At 48.6% G+C, this 18216-nt stretch overlaps 1 protein-coding gene across 1 annotated transcript in view; it reads left to right on the top strand.

The window, feature by feature from the left end:
* The window catches only part of BBS5 (Bardet-Biedl syndrome 5), a 135377-nt gene that overhangs the window by 83245 nt on the left and 33916 nt on the right, over positions 1-18216 (top strand). Inside the window, exon 9 of the mRNA XM_078681613.1 lies at positions 15642-15776. Coding sequence (XP_078537739.1) covers positions 15642-15776 — 135 coding nt within the window. The remainder of the gene's footprint in view (positions 1-15641; positions 15777-18216) is intronic.

The raw sequence follows: 18216 nt of genomic DNA, 5'->3' as shown, positions 1-18216 counted from the left end.
ACTGTATAAATGAACCTAAGAAACCTTTCCATCTTTTTGGCTGTAAACCACTCCAGAGCTTGTGTGCAAGAATTGCCGCACAGTTGTTTTTGCCAGACTCTCGAAAGCTTGAATAGAAGATGCACTCACCATACCACACAAGGATAACAGACTGAACCTGATATAGTTGGTCCAGGGACAACCGGTTCTAGAAACCTTAGAACCTCCTACAAAAAACTTTTAGCTTGCTACCAGTAGCGCATTTGAGGCAGGCCATTGCCACAAGAAAGTGTTGCATTACGTTATAGTCCTGGTGTTCTAGTCTGACTTACAATCTCATTTGAACTAGGCTGGGGGTTTTAAAGGTAGTCATATAGACCATGGAATGATCCCTCTCAAGCCAAGGGCCAATTTAAAGGGAAAATCAGTGTGGCGTGGAGTATCTTGGGGATTAGCTTAGCAGTAACCACTAACAAGAGAGAAGTGATGTTTGGAGCTTCAAGTCTGTCATAAAGTTGCATAGAGATATATTGGGTACTTTGATTTGGACCTTTAGCTGGTGAAATGCAGTTTGTTGATCTGCCACCTGTCCAGCCAATTCCCAAAATAATTATTGCTGGACCTTCATTCCAAACAATGATCACATATGCTGCTGGAGAGCATTGGAGGCCAATGGGAGGATAATTCAATAAAACAGTTTCATCAGTGTACTGCAAAAGGCGAAAGGGATAATTGTAGAACTGTAAAAGGAAAGAAAGCGCACTTGCAAAACCCTCTCCTATATGTGTAGTGCAGAGGCAGAAACCCCTGGACTACAAGGCTATGAGTGGGTAAATCAAATATTCCAGGATTACCAACTTCATTAATTTAGATCAAAGCAGCGTTCGATCATTTTTTTTATAATGACCCCCAAGGTGACTTTGAAAAGCACAGCATGAATATTCCCAACCATGCAGTTTAGTAAGATGTTATGCATGCCTGTGTCATCATAACCTATGAATGTTGTTATGAATTGGATGTATCAGATACATATTTTATTATTTTCTTTATTGGTGCAATCACAAACTTTTCAGACATTGAATAAAAAAATATGCAATACGGTGTTTACAATAATAAATGTAATTTAATCACAAAAGACACTAAATTGAAGTAATACACTAAACAATAGTATATTGAGGACTGAAGAATATGGAGCTGCAAGATGGCTACACTCTAGAGGAGCTCCGCCAACAGTAATCTACGCTCAGTTTAACTCTCGAACCCTTTCTAGGAAAAGGACTGCCCCCAACATCAGCGTGATTGCCTGTGCAGGTACGGGTGGCTCACTAGGATGGCTTGATGCAGTGGAACTGAGGTGCAGGATGCAGGCTGCGTGGCCGGATAGGAGAGAGTGGTCTGCGCGTCTAGGGCAGCACCTGGGCCTGTTATCAGGATTCTGATTGGTGCGGGTGCCAGGACTGCCCTTGAAGACTTAGCACTATCATTTGCTGACAAGAGGGCCAGAGATTGGGACTGAGCAACCACAAACCTGGTCTTGCTGCGGGGCGTCCCGGAGGGGGCCGAGGGAAGCTGCTGTGCACTAGTGGAACTGTTCTCCTTTGCTGCCCGATATCTAAGGAGACCGCTGCATGGACCTGAGCATGAGATGAGTTTTCAGCACTGCGGTCTTAGTAGGTAGCAGTATCCAGCAGGGGGTACAGTGTATACCGCCCAGCCCTTCTCCCCACCACCACCACCATAGTGACAGCATGCTGAAAAATATACTTTGTGCGCCCCCCAGCAGACAACAAAAAGCGAGGGCTCCCTCCTTCTTTGGTAACAGCCTGGACATAAAAGCACCAATTAGGGGACTGGATCTTCTAGGCCCCTGAGGATTGTGCATGCATACCTTGCAACTGGCTGTGTGGTGGCCTGATATGCTTGGTGCCCCCACCAGCTCTGCTCACAAACTAACATTTTACAGAATCAGCAGTGCAGGGGGGCCAAGGCAAGAGCTGGGCTGACTTGCCCTCACCAATCTCTCCACTGATGCCTGTGAGATGATCCTGATTCACCCATTGTGGGACTGTCCCACCATTCAGCCATACTGGCAGAGAATGTAGCAAACCCTGGCACTGTTTACAGGTTTAACTCTGACTCCGGAGGGAAAGCTCTGTATCCTAAGGGTATGGGGGGGATCAACAGTGTACCAGATATAGGCGTCTGCTATGTAATTCAGGACTGGTGTTAGCCCGTCGCAACATTGCACAACTGTGGGGTTCTCCGACACTTCCACACTTGATGAACTATAGGAATGGCCTGGTGTGGAGAACTGAGCAATTTGTACATGAAGAAAGGAGATATCCGCACAAAGTACAAAAGATCTGGGACCCATGGCAAAGTCACCATGGCCAACTATAACAGTATGGGTGTACCAAAGCCCCAGGAGTATACATTCTATATAAGCCCTTGAGGAACACTAGTTGGTTTTCATTGTACTAGAGCACTTTTATGGTTAATTAAAGAAGCCAATGTATTACTGTGGATGATGTACCATCTTCGTTCTGGGATAAACAAAACACTTTGCAGGATGTAAGGATTACTGCCTTTTTTGTTATAGCAGTAAAAAGATTTTTTTGAAAAGACTGCTCAATTGGAATTTAATTCCTGTGCAGGCATGTATCATGCATGTATTAGTCCCAAATAAATCCTGTCCAGACTGATATAACTTTGTTCTTGGACACGGTGGGGCTCGCAATGGCTGGATAAGTTACATCTATTCACCCAAAAAGTATGGTGGTGAAAAAAAGCACTAAATTAATGCGATAAGTGTCAAAGTCCTATAAAGAGTATCATAAACAAATGGGCGGAAAAGCCTCACCCAACATATTGTGGCACGCTTCATCATAGGCAATTCTGTCCCATCTTTGTTGGTTAATACCACCATCTGGTCTCAACCTCAAGAAGGAGATCTTAAATAAATTTTTATTGGTGACTGAGGCTTTTTTGCCCATTTTTAGGTCTTGCCTGCGTGAGCAAGCGCTAGCTCAGATGCTCACTCTTTCATGACTTTTGTGTTACTAATGGGCTTGGAACCCGCCCATTGCTTACCATTCTTTGGAACCAGTATACCCACCGCCTTCTGGTATCTCTGTAACCTCTCGCCAGTCATAAGAGAATTCATTAGCTTCTACCAGATATCTGGCATTACTGTTAATTGGTTGAAGTCTGTCATTTTACCCCTCACTGTGGCATTGGCAGTGTTACAGCGCAAACTGGAATATCCTCTCAAATGGTGCACATCCTCAGGAAGGTACCTGGGGATATGAGTGAGCAGGAATATAAAGACCCTGTGGCCAGATAATCATAATGCCGCTATCACCAAACTTGAGAATCGGCTATCTTTGTGGATCATACCGGAGCTGTCATCAACAAGCCGGACAGTGGTGGTGAAAAAGATAGCTTTTATCTAATTTCTGTACTTGCTCTGTAACATTCCTTTTCCTCTGACTAGACACTTCCTCAGTAGAGTGAGCAACGAGATACCTATTGCTCAACTACAAACTCTGGCTGATCCAAATGAAATTCATACATGGAACGTATTTGAGTCCAGAACACATGTATAGGTTGAATGTTACGATAGACGCCAAGTGCTCTAGATGTGGCGCCCTGAGCTCAAACCTTTTTCACTTGGCATGGTTGTGCCCAGAGATAGTGGACTATTGGTTGTGTAAGTGCTGGAAATAGTTACAGACATGACTGGACTCATCATTCATGCCACACCACTGGTAACAATCCTTGGGTACGTCAAACGGATTCCAGCCGCAAGTCGTAGACAATTGGCCATGGCTCTGCTTGTGGCTAAGGAGTGAGTGGCCATGTGCTGTGGAAGTGGTCCCTGACCTGCAGCTAAAAACCTGCTACTCAATCTGACTTATTGTCAGGAGCACATGGATAGCTACTTGGAGCTTTTGCCATTTCGCTTGAGACAAGCGGACCCCCTTTTGAGCATATCTATGTAATTATCAGTTGTGGGTTACTCCCCAGTCCTACCCAAAACAACTCTGTCTGCTAGAACTGGACCCACCCCACATAGGCCTGGAGACGGGACCTGAAGAGGACACTGCAGACGAAGCAATCAGAGCTTGACAGGACCTCATGCTGACATCAACAGTGACACTTAATGCTGCATTTCAACATGGGACAAGGAAGTGTTGAATGGTCCTGATTCTATGCGTGTATCTGGGCTGCTGTTGATATATCCTGATTGATTCAAAACCAGCAGTCAAGTCTTTAATGTATACATTCTCGGCTTGGCTCATTCCGTGTGGAGGTGTTTTTCTTTCACTGACAAAGACGAATAAAAAGATTTTTTTTAAAACAATAGTTTGTAATTACTGATTGGTCCACTCTGCGTGCGCCCTAATACCTAAACGAAACCATATTTCTCAAAGCTTTGTAGCCACTGCAAAATGTATTAGTTTACATTCAAATACCCATATAAATTGTATTTGCTCCACCAGTAGTTGCAGATCATCATCTTTTAGTATCAATGCCACTCCCACAGGAACAATCTCCGTATGTGTTTAATAATGGTGTTAGCCAGTTCCAACAGCGCTGGACATAAACAAACAATGTGCATTAGCAACTCAGTCTTGTACCTAAAAGTCTGTAATCAGTGTTAGTTATTATTTCCAAGGTGGGTCCAATTTACCTCTATTCTTTACAATGCAGAGGTAGCTGTAAAGAGGCAAAATTCTATCACTCGTAATGAGGGTAGTCAGTAGCTGAAGTGGGCGGACTCACTGCCCCACACTTTATGCCTTGGTTTGCAATGGCAAAAGGTGAATGGGAGTTGAACAGACCTATGGATGAACAGGGCATCCCCAAGCACTTTTATGTGCGTATATATTTTTATTTATGTATTTGTTTTGATTGCACGAGGCTGGGTTGTTTCCAGGCCAGACCTAAAAATCTGGTTTAGATCCCACTTTTCAGCCATTGTGTTTGGTCAGCTGAGACCTTTTCTCAAGACTAATGACATCTTCCATGAATCTAAGGTGGACTTTCGTGGATGACCTACAGTTATTTGCTGATAGCAGCGCTGTTAGTGCCTTGATTCTTCTCGTTCTGGCAGTGGCACTGGAATTGCACACCACCGACCACGCTATCATCTAGGGTAGATTGGCATTGGACGGTCTGCTCTGTATTGTATAATTATTTTCAGGCTGCAAGCAAATGGTGTCTTTTTGTTCTTTTACTTTTTGCCGTCTGTTGTGTGCAGGGTTGAACAAGGCTCTTCGCTGTAACCGTAACTTTCCAGTATCTACACTGAGGTGTTGCCCTGGTTCCTTTTTTCACATACTGAGGCCAAACCCATATCATCCTGTGCCTAAATAAGAAGGGCCATCGTGTGATTTCATTCTAGCATTCCCGAGGTATGCCACATAATCAGTGGGCTTGTTCTGTGCCTCAACTCTTATAAAATAGAAGTGATGATAGCGGGAGGTAATCGCAGATTATGGACCGGGAATAACTCTATCAGAGACTAACAAGAGACCTATGAAAACAACTAAAGTCCATTCAAAATGTGCACGTCCAATGTTTTAATTTTTTTTAATTTAAGCTGCGTTATGCTTCTGGACCTTGGTTGCAGCCCCCGTTCTTTTATGACTTTTCTTTGTTATTTTAGGACTTTTTTAATGGACTAGTCTATGTATCTGGCAGAGAAACAACACTATGGCGGCGTGTCTGTTGGGATTCTGTGGCATTCATAGCCCTGACGGTGGGTTGCTGTGGGATAAAACTGAGCTTTGACCGGCTTTTGCTGCCTTAACCTTGCTCATCTTCGGAGTGGGGGGGAGGCAAAAGACGTTACGGCCGTGTAGCTTTATGCCTTTGTATGACTGTGTAGCTATATGGCTATATGAGTGACCAGTGCGAAAGGTGCGCTGGTTTGACCATACTGGACCCAAGGGTCTGGCAACCAGCTTACGGGGCCCCTTGTGCTTCAGGTTACTTCAAAGTGCCTCCCTGGCTTGATCAGGCTTGAACAGGCTGTGGTTAACAGTAGCAGAAGGCGGAGGGGTTGGAAGGACATCCCTAGTGCATCCCCTGCTTCTATCCTCCTCGGGCGCCAAAGTGCTCCATGCCAAACCTGCTCCTCCCACTGGTCTGCCCACCCAGCACGCTGCACTTACTCTCTGCCAGGCTCTTCAGTGGCTGAAGGGAGATGACTGATCCTGCTCCTTGGTCCTCAGTCCTTGAATTTGGTTCTGTGTGGGTGGGAGCAGGGGGCAGTTTGATGTGCAGTGGATTGAGACCGGGTGGGGGGGAGGGGAATGGGGCACCGAGGAGTACAAGCCGCACCAGAACCTAGCCTGGCTACTTCTGCACACCCAGCACTCACCCTGACTTGTGGTGCACCACCACCAGCACCTCCTCTCCTCATCTCTCCTCCGCTCTGCTCTCCATACTCTCTATGCACTCCAGAGTCGGGGAGCCTGAGCTGGACAGAAACATACATGTCTACTAAACTCTGCTGAGCTCAACAACCCACCTTGGAACAAGTGGGTGGCAGCAGGAACGGGCAGGGAAGCAATCGTATGAGGGGCCGGGCTGGGCCAGCAGAGCACTTTAAAAAAATGCTGCTTGGTGTGCCTTGCCATGTCATGCACCAAAACCAAGCCCCAGCGCCTCTGAGGATGCTCCACAGGTCTGCTCTCGGCTCTCCGGATCTTTGCTCTGCTCTACTTTTGGTTCGTTTCTGACCTCCTGGGACGGCAACTCTGTCCTTTGAAATGCGTAGACTGACCGGCTCAGATGGCCGTCGTCATTTCGTAAGATCTCGAATTTCCTTTGGCCCATTGCAAGTGACAGGCTCCCGATACAGATCTTCTGACATGCAAAGAATTTGACACTATAGGGACCATAGCGGTGCATGTGGCCTACACGGGCTTGGCTGTTTTGTCCTTGGTGTTGGTCTTGAGGACCACTCCCCCACTCCTAAGTTTGCTATGTAGGCTAGGGAGGTTCCCGGAAAGGGGCGGGGTGGGCCCTCAGATCCTGCTGGTAGCGGTCGCCTGCTTTATGAGTACCTCAGGTAGTCCCTGGAGGATGGGCAATGGAGGGAAGCAATTATGGCCTATGGGGAGCTAGCCATCTCATCCTGGCTTCGCATGGTACAAATTAATGTTCTTCATGTGACTTAGCTGAGGCCAGAACGGCTTTGGAAGGCGGGTAAACATCCATCGGCTGCATGACATCACTGTGGCCCTTATTCCACAGATTTCTATCATGTGATTTGGCTGTGCCCTGTAATACAATGATACTGGTCGCAACCTTTGGGGGTTTTGTCAGATGTGTTGGGGAGGCTGATAGACTGCTCCCATCAGATTGCGGTTCTGGGTCTAATGGAGGAGCTGGAGAGCAAGAGATCTGAAATATACCTAGTGGGTTTGGAGAGTTTGTTGGGGTAATGTGAGATCGCCTGGAACTGGATCTCGAGGACTGCTCCGGACCTGCATGCTTGTGCCATGGATTGGTGTTCAGAGGTGGAGGAAACAGCGTATGCAGTGCATGGCTGCCTCAAAAACACTGTAGAATATGGGGCATATGGGGGATCATTTTGTGTTTCTGGGATTGGGAAAACATCCTTTACCCCGCATGCTTTCCTCCACATGCCATTACCCCACATTTTTTAATCTGCAAAAACGTATACAACGCAGGCTTTACACCACAAACTAATACAACGCATTCCCCAAAGTAACGCCCACGTGGAGTTAGAATAGTAATTCCATTGGAATGGGGAATGCATTAATGGAGTGCGTTGTGAAGCCCTGCGTTGTAAAAGTTTTTATGGAGTAAAAAATGCGTGTTAATGGCATGCAGAGTAAAAAATGCTGGGTAAAGTGTCCTATTCCTAGGATTGTGATGTGGATCATTCTACTTCTTTGTGATCGAGGGGTGTCGCTGCTTGCTTGTATTTTGTTGTTTATTTTGTCTCCAGATATGCTTTATATTTTTTAAAAACAATAAAACTAGTTATCAAGACATGCTCAGTCGTACCAATAAAGACTCTGAAGTTATTCCAGCTGCTGTAAACCATGTCATGTAACACCTCTTCTTCAGTCTTTGCACTGGCCTCCAGGCAACAGCATACTTAGGCTAGCTCCACTGTGTTTTTTTACATAGGTGAATTAGAACTTCCATAGAGCTCACTTTGCTCCAGGGACCTTGTCCTCTTGTTTATATCGAACTTTCTCAGAGATTGGGAGATATTTGCTTTCGGTATAGGCTCCCATCCTCTGGAATTCTGTTTCTTACCTTTTTTGAAAATCTAGAATCTCTTGGTTGTTCATAAATGCATCAACACTTGCCCTTTCTTTCTTTTTTTTTTTCTTTCAAAAACCTTTATTGCACCAGTAAGTTACACAGCGGAATGCCTACAACCCATCGGGCTGGCCGCTATAGCGATTAGTCAAGTACTGAGCAGCATCACAAAGTCTACATGTACATATTCATTGTAATACACCGTTAAATTGCTGTGGCATACAGAGGTGCATCATACGTTTCAATGTCTCAGTTCGTTATTGGTTTATGATTTTTGATTTTTTGCTTTGTAACAAAACAACAACAGAGTAACTTAAACGTTAGGAATAGAAATGCGGCCGCGTGCTGGGCAGCACAAGTCGAGTATCAAGCGTTCCATGAGAGTGTCCCACGGTATTCCCTCACCCACTGCTGCTAAGGGGCCCTGGGGGTCATGTGTACGCTCGAATACCTACTCCTTGCAACTGGTGTATCCCGTACCCCCCCCCCAGATACCCCCGCTTGTATTAAAGTAAAGAAGTCATGTATCTTGCCCCTGGCTGTCCCTCCCCCCGACTCTTCGCTTATGGTGTCAGCCCACTTCCTCTTCCTCGTCTGACTCATCTTGGTCTTCCTCCGGTAAGGGATCACAGACCCCCCCTCTGTATTCATTCCATTTGGTCCAGATCTTATTCCACTTTCCCGGGCAGGCACAGGTAGAATAGACCGCCCGTTCCGTTATCATGACTTTATCCATATTTAAACACCATTGTGACTTGGTTGGCATATCTGCCACTCCCCAGTGTTGTGCGACATCCCGTTTAGCCACCATCAGTCCCACTGTGGCCCAGAGTTGCCCGTGCCTAGAGAGGTCAGATGACTCCCACACGTTCAAGAGGCATCGTTTCGGTTCAGGTAACAGCGACTGTTCTAGTGTTTGTGAGATTGTTCGTAGTATTTGTCTCCAGTATTCCTGAATCCGGGGGCAGTCCCATATGGTGTGGAAAAATGTGCCCTCCTCCCGCACCCACGAAGGCAATAAGGATGTTGTACCCTGTTGATGCGATGTAGCATAGTCCTAGTGTAATACTCCCTGTGTAGTATTTTCAATTGTACGAGCCTTAAACGTGCAGAGATGCCCACTTCCTTAGGAGACCCGAGTGCCTCGTTCCACTCATGCTCATCCATTTCACTAGTGTCCCCCTCCCATTTGGTTTTTAATGACTGTGTTGGATCCGGTAAGTTGTTGAGTAATTTGCGGTACGTTAGCGATGTTGCGCGTTCAATCATAAAATCAGTGAGGAGGCGGTCTTCCAGTGGGGAGGATTCGGGCAAGACCGTGTCTGGGGGCAGTGCCGTGAGCAGTGCGTGTCGTATCTGGATGTACCTATAGAGCTCTCTCTCGTTAAGGTCATATAGTTCTTTCAGGCGATCGAAGGGAATCACCCCGTTCCTTTCCCAGAGGTCACCCACCGTGGATATTCCTATGGTGTCCCAGTGCGAGAACCCCTTACTATTTCTCAGGTTGCCTAATATTCGAGAGTCCCACAGCGGGGTCATTTTGGTGATCTTCCCCTTCCAACCCAGGGCAGCCGTCGCCGTATGCCAAAGGTGCACCGTGAGCCTGGTGGGCCCAAGGAAGGCGCGAATTTAGCGTTTATCGTATAGTGGGCCCAGTAGGCTGTTAGTGCCCAACTGCGCCCTGTCTGCCTGAAACGCTGGCTCGGCCTGTGAGACGTGTATCCACTGATTGATGGGTTTAAGGTGTGCCGCCCAATAGTACAGTTTTAAGTTGGGTAAGGCGATACCACCGTCGTACCACCCTCTGTGCAATTTGGATTGCGCAATGCGCGCCGGGAGGTTCCCCCACATGAGGTTAGAGATCAAAGCTGCAACTTTTTGAAAAAACCAAGGGGCTACCGGATAAGGTGTATTTTCAAGGACATATAAAAAACGAGGCAGTGCCATCATTTTGTAAAGTGCCGCCCTTCCCAGGAGTGTTAGCGGGAGTTCTGACCAGTAGGTAATATTTTGTTTGAGTCTGTCTAAATGGGGCTTCAGATTTTTGTCAATAAATTCCGTGGAGTCTCTTGTAACCTGGATGCCCAAGTATTTAAATGACGAACCCGCTAACCTTAGAGGACACCCCGCGTCGAGGGTCGGGACCTGCCCCGTCAGAACATACAGCTCCGATTTACTCCAATTCAACGTGTACCCGGATATCCTGCCGTGCGTATCACAGAGGTGCAGTAGGGCCGGTATTCCGCTTTCCGGGTTTGTTAAATAGATCAGCATGTCATCTGCATACAGAGACAGCCTATCTTCCCAACCATCCCCCCAGCATATGCCCTTAAGTAGGGGCGAGGTCCTTATAAGAGTAGCAAGGGGTTCCAAGGAAATCGCGAACAATAAGGGCGATAGAGGGCATCCCTGCCTCGTGCCCCTCCCCAATGGGAACACTCGCGAGATATGTCCGTTCGCTACCACCTGGGCTACCGGGTCAGCGTATAACAGTTTGACCCAGGCAATAAAGCGGGGTCCGAATCCCAGGTGCGACAGAGCCTCAAATAGATATGCCCATTCCACTAGATCGAATGCCATCTTGGCATCAAGGGCTAAGATCACTGCCTGCGTGGCGATCGAGTCCGCCCTGGCCAGTACTCCGTGCAATCTGCGCAGGTTTAACGCTGTGTTTCTGTGTGGCATAAATCTGGACTGGTCTGGGTGTATGATTGACGATAAGTGAGGCAGGATTCTCATTGCAAGGAGTTTGGCCAGAATTTTGGCCTCTGCATTAAGCAATGAAATGGGGCGATAAGAGGAACATTCCTCAGGTGGTTTGCCTGGCTTAGGTATGGGCACTATAGTCGCCGCTCTCTGGTCTGGCGGGAGTGTTCCCCTTTCCAGACATTCCTCAAACATCTCCAGCAGGTGTGTACCGAGGGTCTCAGGCACTGTTTGATACCATTCAATCGGAATGCCATTAGGACCCATTGCTTTACCTGGGTTCAAGGCCCGAATAGCCAGCTGGATTTCATCAGCGGTGATGTCCGCTTCCAACTCATTCGACACTTCTGGGGACAGTGTCTGGACCTCGATCGGTGCTAGGACTTCTCTGGCCATCTCGGGTGTGATCTCACGTTCAGGGGTGTACACCTGTTCATAGTGGTTTGCGAGCAGATCGGCAATACGTCCCGGGTTCGTCTGTAGGTCCCCGTGTTCATCTCGTAAACGTTGGATTCCCCTATGATTCCCCTCCTTTTTATCAAGCCACGCCAGCATTCTCCCAGCCTTGTCTCCCACCTCGTAGATCCTATTGTAAGTGTCAGTTAGGCGCCCTTTCACTTGGATACGCAAGTGATCGTTGTACAGTTGTTGTTGAAGAGCAAGTGCGTGTCGGGTGGATGGAGTGGGGTGTTGTTCGTGTGCTGTTGTCAGGTCTTGCAAAGCCAATTCCAAATTGGCTAGTTCCTGAGTCTGTTCCCTTTTGTGATGGCGTTTATGGCTTGCCCTCTCAGGACCGTTTTATAAGCCTCCCATAGTGTCTCGGAGGAGCGCACTGAGTGGACATTTTCGTTAAAATACTGTGTTGTCACTTTCTTGAGGGCCTTGCGTACCTGGGGGATCTTGAGGTAAGTTGCGTGTATGGGGTATATGCGTTTGCGTGTTCGCTCCAGGGAGAAAAGCGTTAGAGTGAGTGGGGAGTGGTCTGAGATCCCCCTGGGGTGAATAGCAATCGTGTCTACATACCAGAGGCCATCCCCCAGAGTCAGGAAGTGGTCGATTCTAGATAGACTGCCATGTACTGCGGAGTGAAACGTATATTGCTTCGTACCTGGTAAACGTGTCTCCAAACATCGGTCAATCCCATGGCTGTTAGGAACCGTTGGAGGTGGGGGACCCCTCCCGTGGGGGCCGGTGTGGGAAATCTGTCGAGTTGTGGGTCTAGAACAGCATTAAAGTCCCCCCCAAGGATGATTTCCCCCTCCGGGAGAGCCAGCATAAAGTCTCCCAGTTTCGGGAGGTGGACCGAGTGTAGTGCGGGCGGGATGTACACTGAAACCAGGGTGAACAGCTTTCCCTCCCATTGTCCCTGCAGTGCCGCAAAGCAGCCTTGGTCATCGGTTTTGGTCTGCAGAGGGATAAACCGTGAGTTTTTCTGTATCAGGATACCGGTCCCCCTGGAGCCGGACGTGAACTCAGAGTGGACAGCCATTTTATAGCCTCGCCTATCCAAAGCCTTGGTGGCTCCCCCTGTGAGGTGTGTCTCCTGCAGTAGTGCTATGGTGGGTTTCTGCCTCTTGAGTGCAGTTAGCACCAGACCTCGTTTGACCTTGTCTCCCAGACCTCTCACGTTCCAAGTCAGTAGGCGTAAGGGGGGGGCACTGTGTTACTATGTCTATTTCACCCCTTTCAGGAACCGGGACGTTAGCCATTAGGTACTATGGGGTTCCCAATATAGCGGCTGGCATGTGTGTCAGCTGTGCAGCAGTGTAACAAAATGTGGAGGGTCCCCGCGGGGGCGATCAACCAACTTCCTCCCTGCCCACCTTGTATCGACTCATGTGGAAGCCTAGTTTGTGTCATCGACCATACATACATATTCCTAACTATAACAGTGTAACCCTTCCCACAACCCCCCCCCCCTGCTACCCTGCCTAACGGACCTTCAACTGCCCGCCTCCCCAACTGAGCAGAGTGCTTAACCCATCCCATAACCAAAGTACTTGCTTGTAGGGGGGAGAGTGTCTCCCCGAGCAGGCGGCATCCCTGCGTGCTTCCGGGGTGTCCATGCCAGTGTCCATATGCAGCTGTTAAACTGTGTAGAAACGGTCAGCGATCGTCTCGACCATAGAGTCCAGTGTGGGGGGGGGTGTCATTCATCTCCGCCCGCCCCTGCAAATCCACGGGGCGGAGAGCCCTCCGCTCCTCCCCGGCCAGATGTCTGCGAACCAGTTCTGCTGTCCCCTCCACGTTCCTGATTAGATCTGTGCGTTCTCCACTGTCGGCCTACGGTGTGCCATCCTTCCAGCCAGTCCCGAGCGGCGTCCGGGGAGTCGAAAAACCACACCTTCTTGTCCGCTACCACTCTCAGCCGTGCCGGGTAGATCATCGAGTACGGCAGTTCCTTCTCCCTCAAAGTCTTTTTTACCTCCAGAAACGTCTTCCGCCTTCTGGCGACCTCTGCCGTGTAGTCCGGGAAGAAGGCTATTCTCGAGTTCTGAATTTGGATGGCCGGTGCTACTCTTGCGGCCTGCAGAATGGTGTCGCGGTCCCTGAAGTTGAACAGCCTTGCTAAGATTGGCCTAGGTGGTCCTCCTGTCTTTGGTTTGCCCCCTGGCACTCTGTGGGCCCGTTCCACCGAAAAGAAGTTCGAAAGGCCCTTGGGCTGGAGTCTGGTTTTGATGATATCTTCCACATAGATGTCCATTGCTCCCGTGTCTTCCGATTCAGGCACCCCTAAAATTCGTACGTTGTTGCGCCGGGAGCGTCCTTCTTGGTCGTCCAACTTTTCTCTGAGTAGTTTCTTGTCAGTTTGTAGTCGCTCCATCGCCGTTTGTAATGCAGAGACATCTTCGACCAAGGATTTAGTGACAACTTCAACTTGTTTGACCCTTTCGTTCATTTTCTGGAGGTCCGCCCGTATCAAGGTGACCTCTGTGGCCGTAGCTCCCACCGTCGCTTGCACTTGAGCCAGTGCTGTCAGGACATCCTTGAGCGTGGCCTTTTTCGTCCCCTCAGTCTCTGTCGCCTTCCGGGCGTTTTTGCGTTGCTCTGGCGGAGGAGTTTGCCTCTCATACGCAAACTTGTCCAGCTTGGCCTGGGTAGTGTTATGTTTTGGGCCTCTGTTGGACATGATTATGTTCTTATAGGCGTTACCGCCCGGTGTTGGGGGACAGTGTTCGGGCCCAGGAGGGTTATCCTTCGTCCTTCTGCGTCTGTCTGTGAGGTTGCTGCGCAGTTGATTATTCAGTGCATGTGAGTCGTGTCCCCCACAGGCCTTTAGGTGCAGGGCCCCAGCCCACTAGAGACACGAGGTCCGGCAGGTCGCCTACTGCACACTAGATGCAAGACGTGGTATCCCACCTACTGGTGTCAGCGCTTATGTGGCCCGCTGAGTCTATATGCCTGCAGAGCGTCCCTTAGCAGAGGAGGTTGGTAACTGGGCGTCACGGCAGGTGCTGGGCCGCATCTCCGCGTACCGCTGTGGCATGGTGTCCCTTTGGTAGGTGTGCCGGCACTGCCCCTTGTAATTATTTTATACAGTGTTGTCCCCGGGGGGGGGGCTTCAACTCACCGCCCCCGCAGCCAAGGATAGGCACTTGTCCGTCCGCCTACTCCCGCCTATGCAGCGCTGCAAGGATAGCGGGTCACAATGTCGCTGCCCCAGAGAGCAGGCTGTCTCAGCGGGAGCTCGGGGTGCGATGCGCCTCCAGCGCCCAATATGGCGGTTCCGAGTCTCGAATCCCCGGTGCCGTCCGCGCCGCCTCAGGAAGGGGCCTCACATTCGTGTCTACTGTCGCTGGATGTCGCCGGAACCCGCCCGCTTCTCCGGGCCGCCGGAGGATGTTTCGGGGCCGTTCCGGCCGTGTGTTCCAGAGACCGGCACTTCCGGTCTATCTTGGCCGCCAAGAGTTCATTTCCGTCCGGATCCACTCAGCCCGCAACTCCGCTGCTCCCAGGAGGTCGGCAGGCCCCTCCCCACTCCGATCTTAGCCGCACGATTTTGGGCAGTGCCAAGGTCGTCGCTGCCTCGAGATTTCTCCGGCGGGTGCCGCAAGGACTCTGGGTCCGGTCCACGCCGTCGGACACCGTCACAATCAGGATAAATAGGTCGGATAGTAGCGGGAAGCCGCCTCGTCACGGGAGCCCCTCTAAGCTGCGGCCGCCATCGTCGGCTGCTAGCCACGCCCCCCAACACTTGCCCTTTCTTAAATAATATTCTGACTACTGTGGCTAACTCTAAAAGTGACCTTTGAACTTCTCAGTGACATGAAAACTATTAAGGTGTGAGTGTGCACTAATCAAGAATGTTTCCCATAACCTCTGTGTAGGCTGCAATAAGTTGTTACAAATGATTGCAAGCACCATTAGACTAAATATAAAAAAAGAGTAAAAAATGTCAGGTTGGTTTTTAGTTGTTGCTGAAACGTGCATATGGATGTTTTTTCCTCAATACATTGCAATGTCTTTAACAGAAGCAAAACCGCTTGTGTGAGGACACAAAACATCACAGATGTATTTTTAATCTCCTAGCATATTGTTAGAAGTTAATGCATAGAGATAGAAAACTAAACCGGTTGGCTAGTGTGTGTTACTTGGAGAATACTTATGTCTCTTATAACTCCAATAAAGACGTTTTTGTTTTTCAGAGCGGTGGCTATGTACTTGGTTTTAAAATAGATCCAGTGGAAAAACTTCAAGAGGCTATCAAAGAAATAAATTCACTTCACAGAGTATATTCAGCAAGCCCTATATTCGGAGTGGACTATGAAATGGAAGAAAAGGTAGATTGTATGTTTTTCATAAATAGTCTGAGTAATGTCAAGTTATGGTGTTTAGTTTATCTGTGTGCGCCTTTGTACCACTATAGAGAAATTCATGTCGTGCAAAAAAAAGAACATTGTGGAATGCAGTAGAATGCTTTTTTAAATCTCGCTGTTCTATAGCTAAGGGGTTTAAGGGTCATGCAGACGTTTGCAGATTCGCCCTTAGACAATTAGCAAATGGCTTATTTTCACGTGTTAGCACAACAAAAGCCTGTCTGTTCATGATTGATTTCCACTGGTGCCCCTAAATTAACAGTTTTGAACACTATTTTATTGTTTTCAGAATTCCTTCCATTACAAATGCATGACAGCTTGCTATGTTTGGTATGTTAACTCCCATTTGGAAAGCATGCCATCATGGTCCTCTTTGCTTACCAGAGTAATGGCAGGCATACCGGCATGGTTGCAGAGGTGTGTGGATGTCCCATGACCTATGTGGGGAGAGTGCGCTGAGGTGCATGATGTCCTGACATGGTTTGGTTTGGTCACTGCTGGAAGGTTTGCTCATGCTTAAGTGGTGTGTAAGAGACAGTCTAGGTCTCATTTTATGTAGGTTTGTTCAGGAGTTCCTTAGATTGCTGACTTGGAATGTTGACTCTAGTCTTTTCAGTGTCCCATCTGTTATTCACAATGTATTTAGAGCAATCAAGCAAGACATTGGGAGCCTTCACAAGTGTTGGGGTGATTTGGGCCAGGATTTTAAGTGTAGAAGTAAATTAACCGCTCGGTCTGATGCTCATTGTGATTTAGGAGAGATTTGAGGCTCCTAGCTGTAGTCAGTTTTCATAGTCCAGGCACATTTCCACAAACATGGCTGTAGCTTGGTCTCCGGGGAGGAAACCGAGGATGTTTTCACTACTGTATTTATTTATGGTTAACGCGACTCGAACCAGTTTCCCCAAATTTGAAGTTGACCGCCCTAGCAGTTAGACCACATCCTCTCCCCAATGCATCCTCCAGCCAACGCTCATTTCTTCACCAGGAAAAAAAATTTGAGATTGGATCAAAATGATTGCTTTGCATATCTTAATACAATACCAAAGGGGATGATGGACGGAGCGCTTAAGCAAATCAAAAACACCCCAAGTCAACTGATCTGGGTTTAATCCATCATCATTCTTTAGCTCACTCCACCACCCCAGTTCAGACATGACCATTTGCAAATCAGTCTGACCCTGTGCCTCATGGGAACAGTCCAGCCCGAACTGCCAAGCCATGTCTTGCCTGGACCCGAAACAAGCATCCTGGGACCGGTTTCTGGCTAATCAGCTGTCATCAGCCAGGCTAGCTTGAATCCAGTGGCAAAGTGAGCAAGGGACCCACGTCTGGGCATACCCTGCCAATTTAGGGCGAACAAAGCGATACTAAAGGGGATGATGGACGGAGCGCTTAAGCAAATCAAACACTCACCCCCAGTCAACTGATCTGGGTTTAATCCATCATCATTCTTTAGCTCACTCCACCACCCCAGTTCAGACATGGCCATATGCAAATCAGTCTGACCCTGTGCCTCATGGGAACAGTCCAGCCCAAACTGCCAAGCCATGTCTTCCCTGAAACCGGTCCTAGGATGCTTGTTTCCAGTCCAGGGAGTACCTGGCCTGGCAGTTCGGGCTGGACTGTTCCCATTGGGTGCCGGGTCAAGACTGATTTGCATATGGCTGGGTCCAAACTGGAATGAAATGGTGAGGAAAAAAACATTGGATTTAGGCCCAGATCTCTGTACTGGGGTGAATGTATGAAATTGTTCTGCATTCTGTCCATCAATAGTTCTTTTTGCATTTGTCACCCCGAGTTGGACGGGTATGCTCAGACGTGAGTCCCGTGCTCTCCATACCACTGGAATCAAGCTATCCTGGCTGAAGAGGGGTGAAACCCTGAAACCGGTCCTAGGATGCTTGTTTCCAGTCCAGGGAGGACCGGGCCTGGCAGTTCGGGCTGGACTGTTCCCATTGGGTGCAGGGTCAAGACTGATTTGCATATGGCTGGTTCCAAACTGGAATGGCATGGTGAGCAAAGAAACGTTGGATTTAGGCCCAGATCTCTGTACTGGGGTGAATGTATGGCATTGTTCTGCATTCTGTCTATCAATAGTTCATTTTGCATTTCCCTATCTTAATGCACAAGACCTTGAAAGGGCAGACACTGAAAATCTGGAAGAGCATATTGCACGATGTGGACAGAAATATTATTTTATTAGAATGACAAGCTTTGCTTATCATGCTACATGAGTTCTCAGTGAAATCATTGGCTCGGGGGATGGCTATGGAGTTCCACGCCTCCGTGTAGCCTCCCATGACCCGTGGTCTGTGATCCCGCCCCCTGGAATGGCAAAACGCTGACCGAAAACGCCACGGCTGGATCTGCTCCTGTTCTTGCTTCACGGCCGTCTTTCCCT

The sequence above is a fragment of the Lissotriton helveticus genome, chromosome 3_1 (genome assembly GCF_964261635.1).
Source record: "Lissotriton helveticus chromosome 3_1, aLisHel1.1, whole genome shotgun sequence".
Lineage (NCBI taxonomy): Eukaryota > Metazoa > Chordata > Amphibia > Caudata > Salamandridae > Lissotriton > Lissotriton helveticus.
Note: the sequence above shows the minus strand (reverse complement) of the source record. Positions and strands in the feature narration are given on the sequence as shown.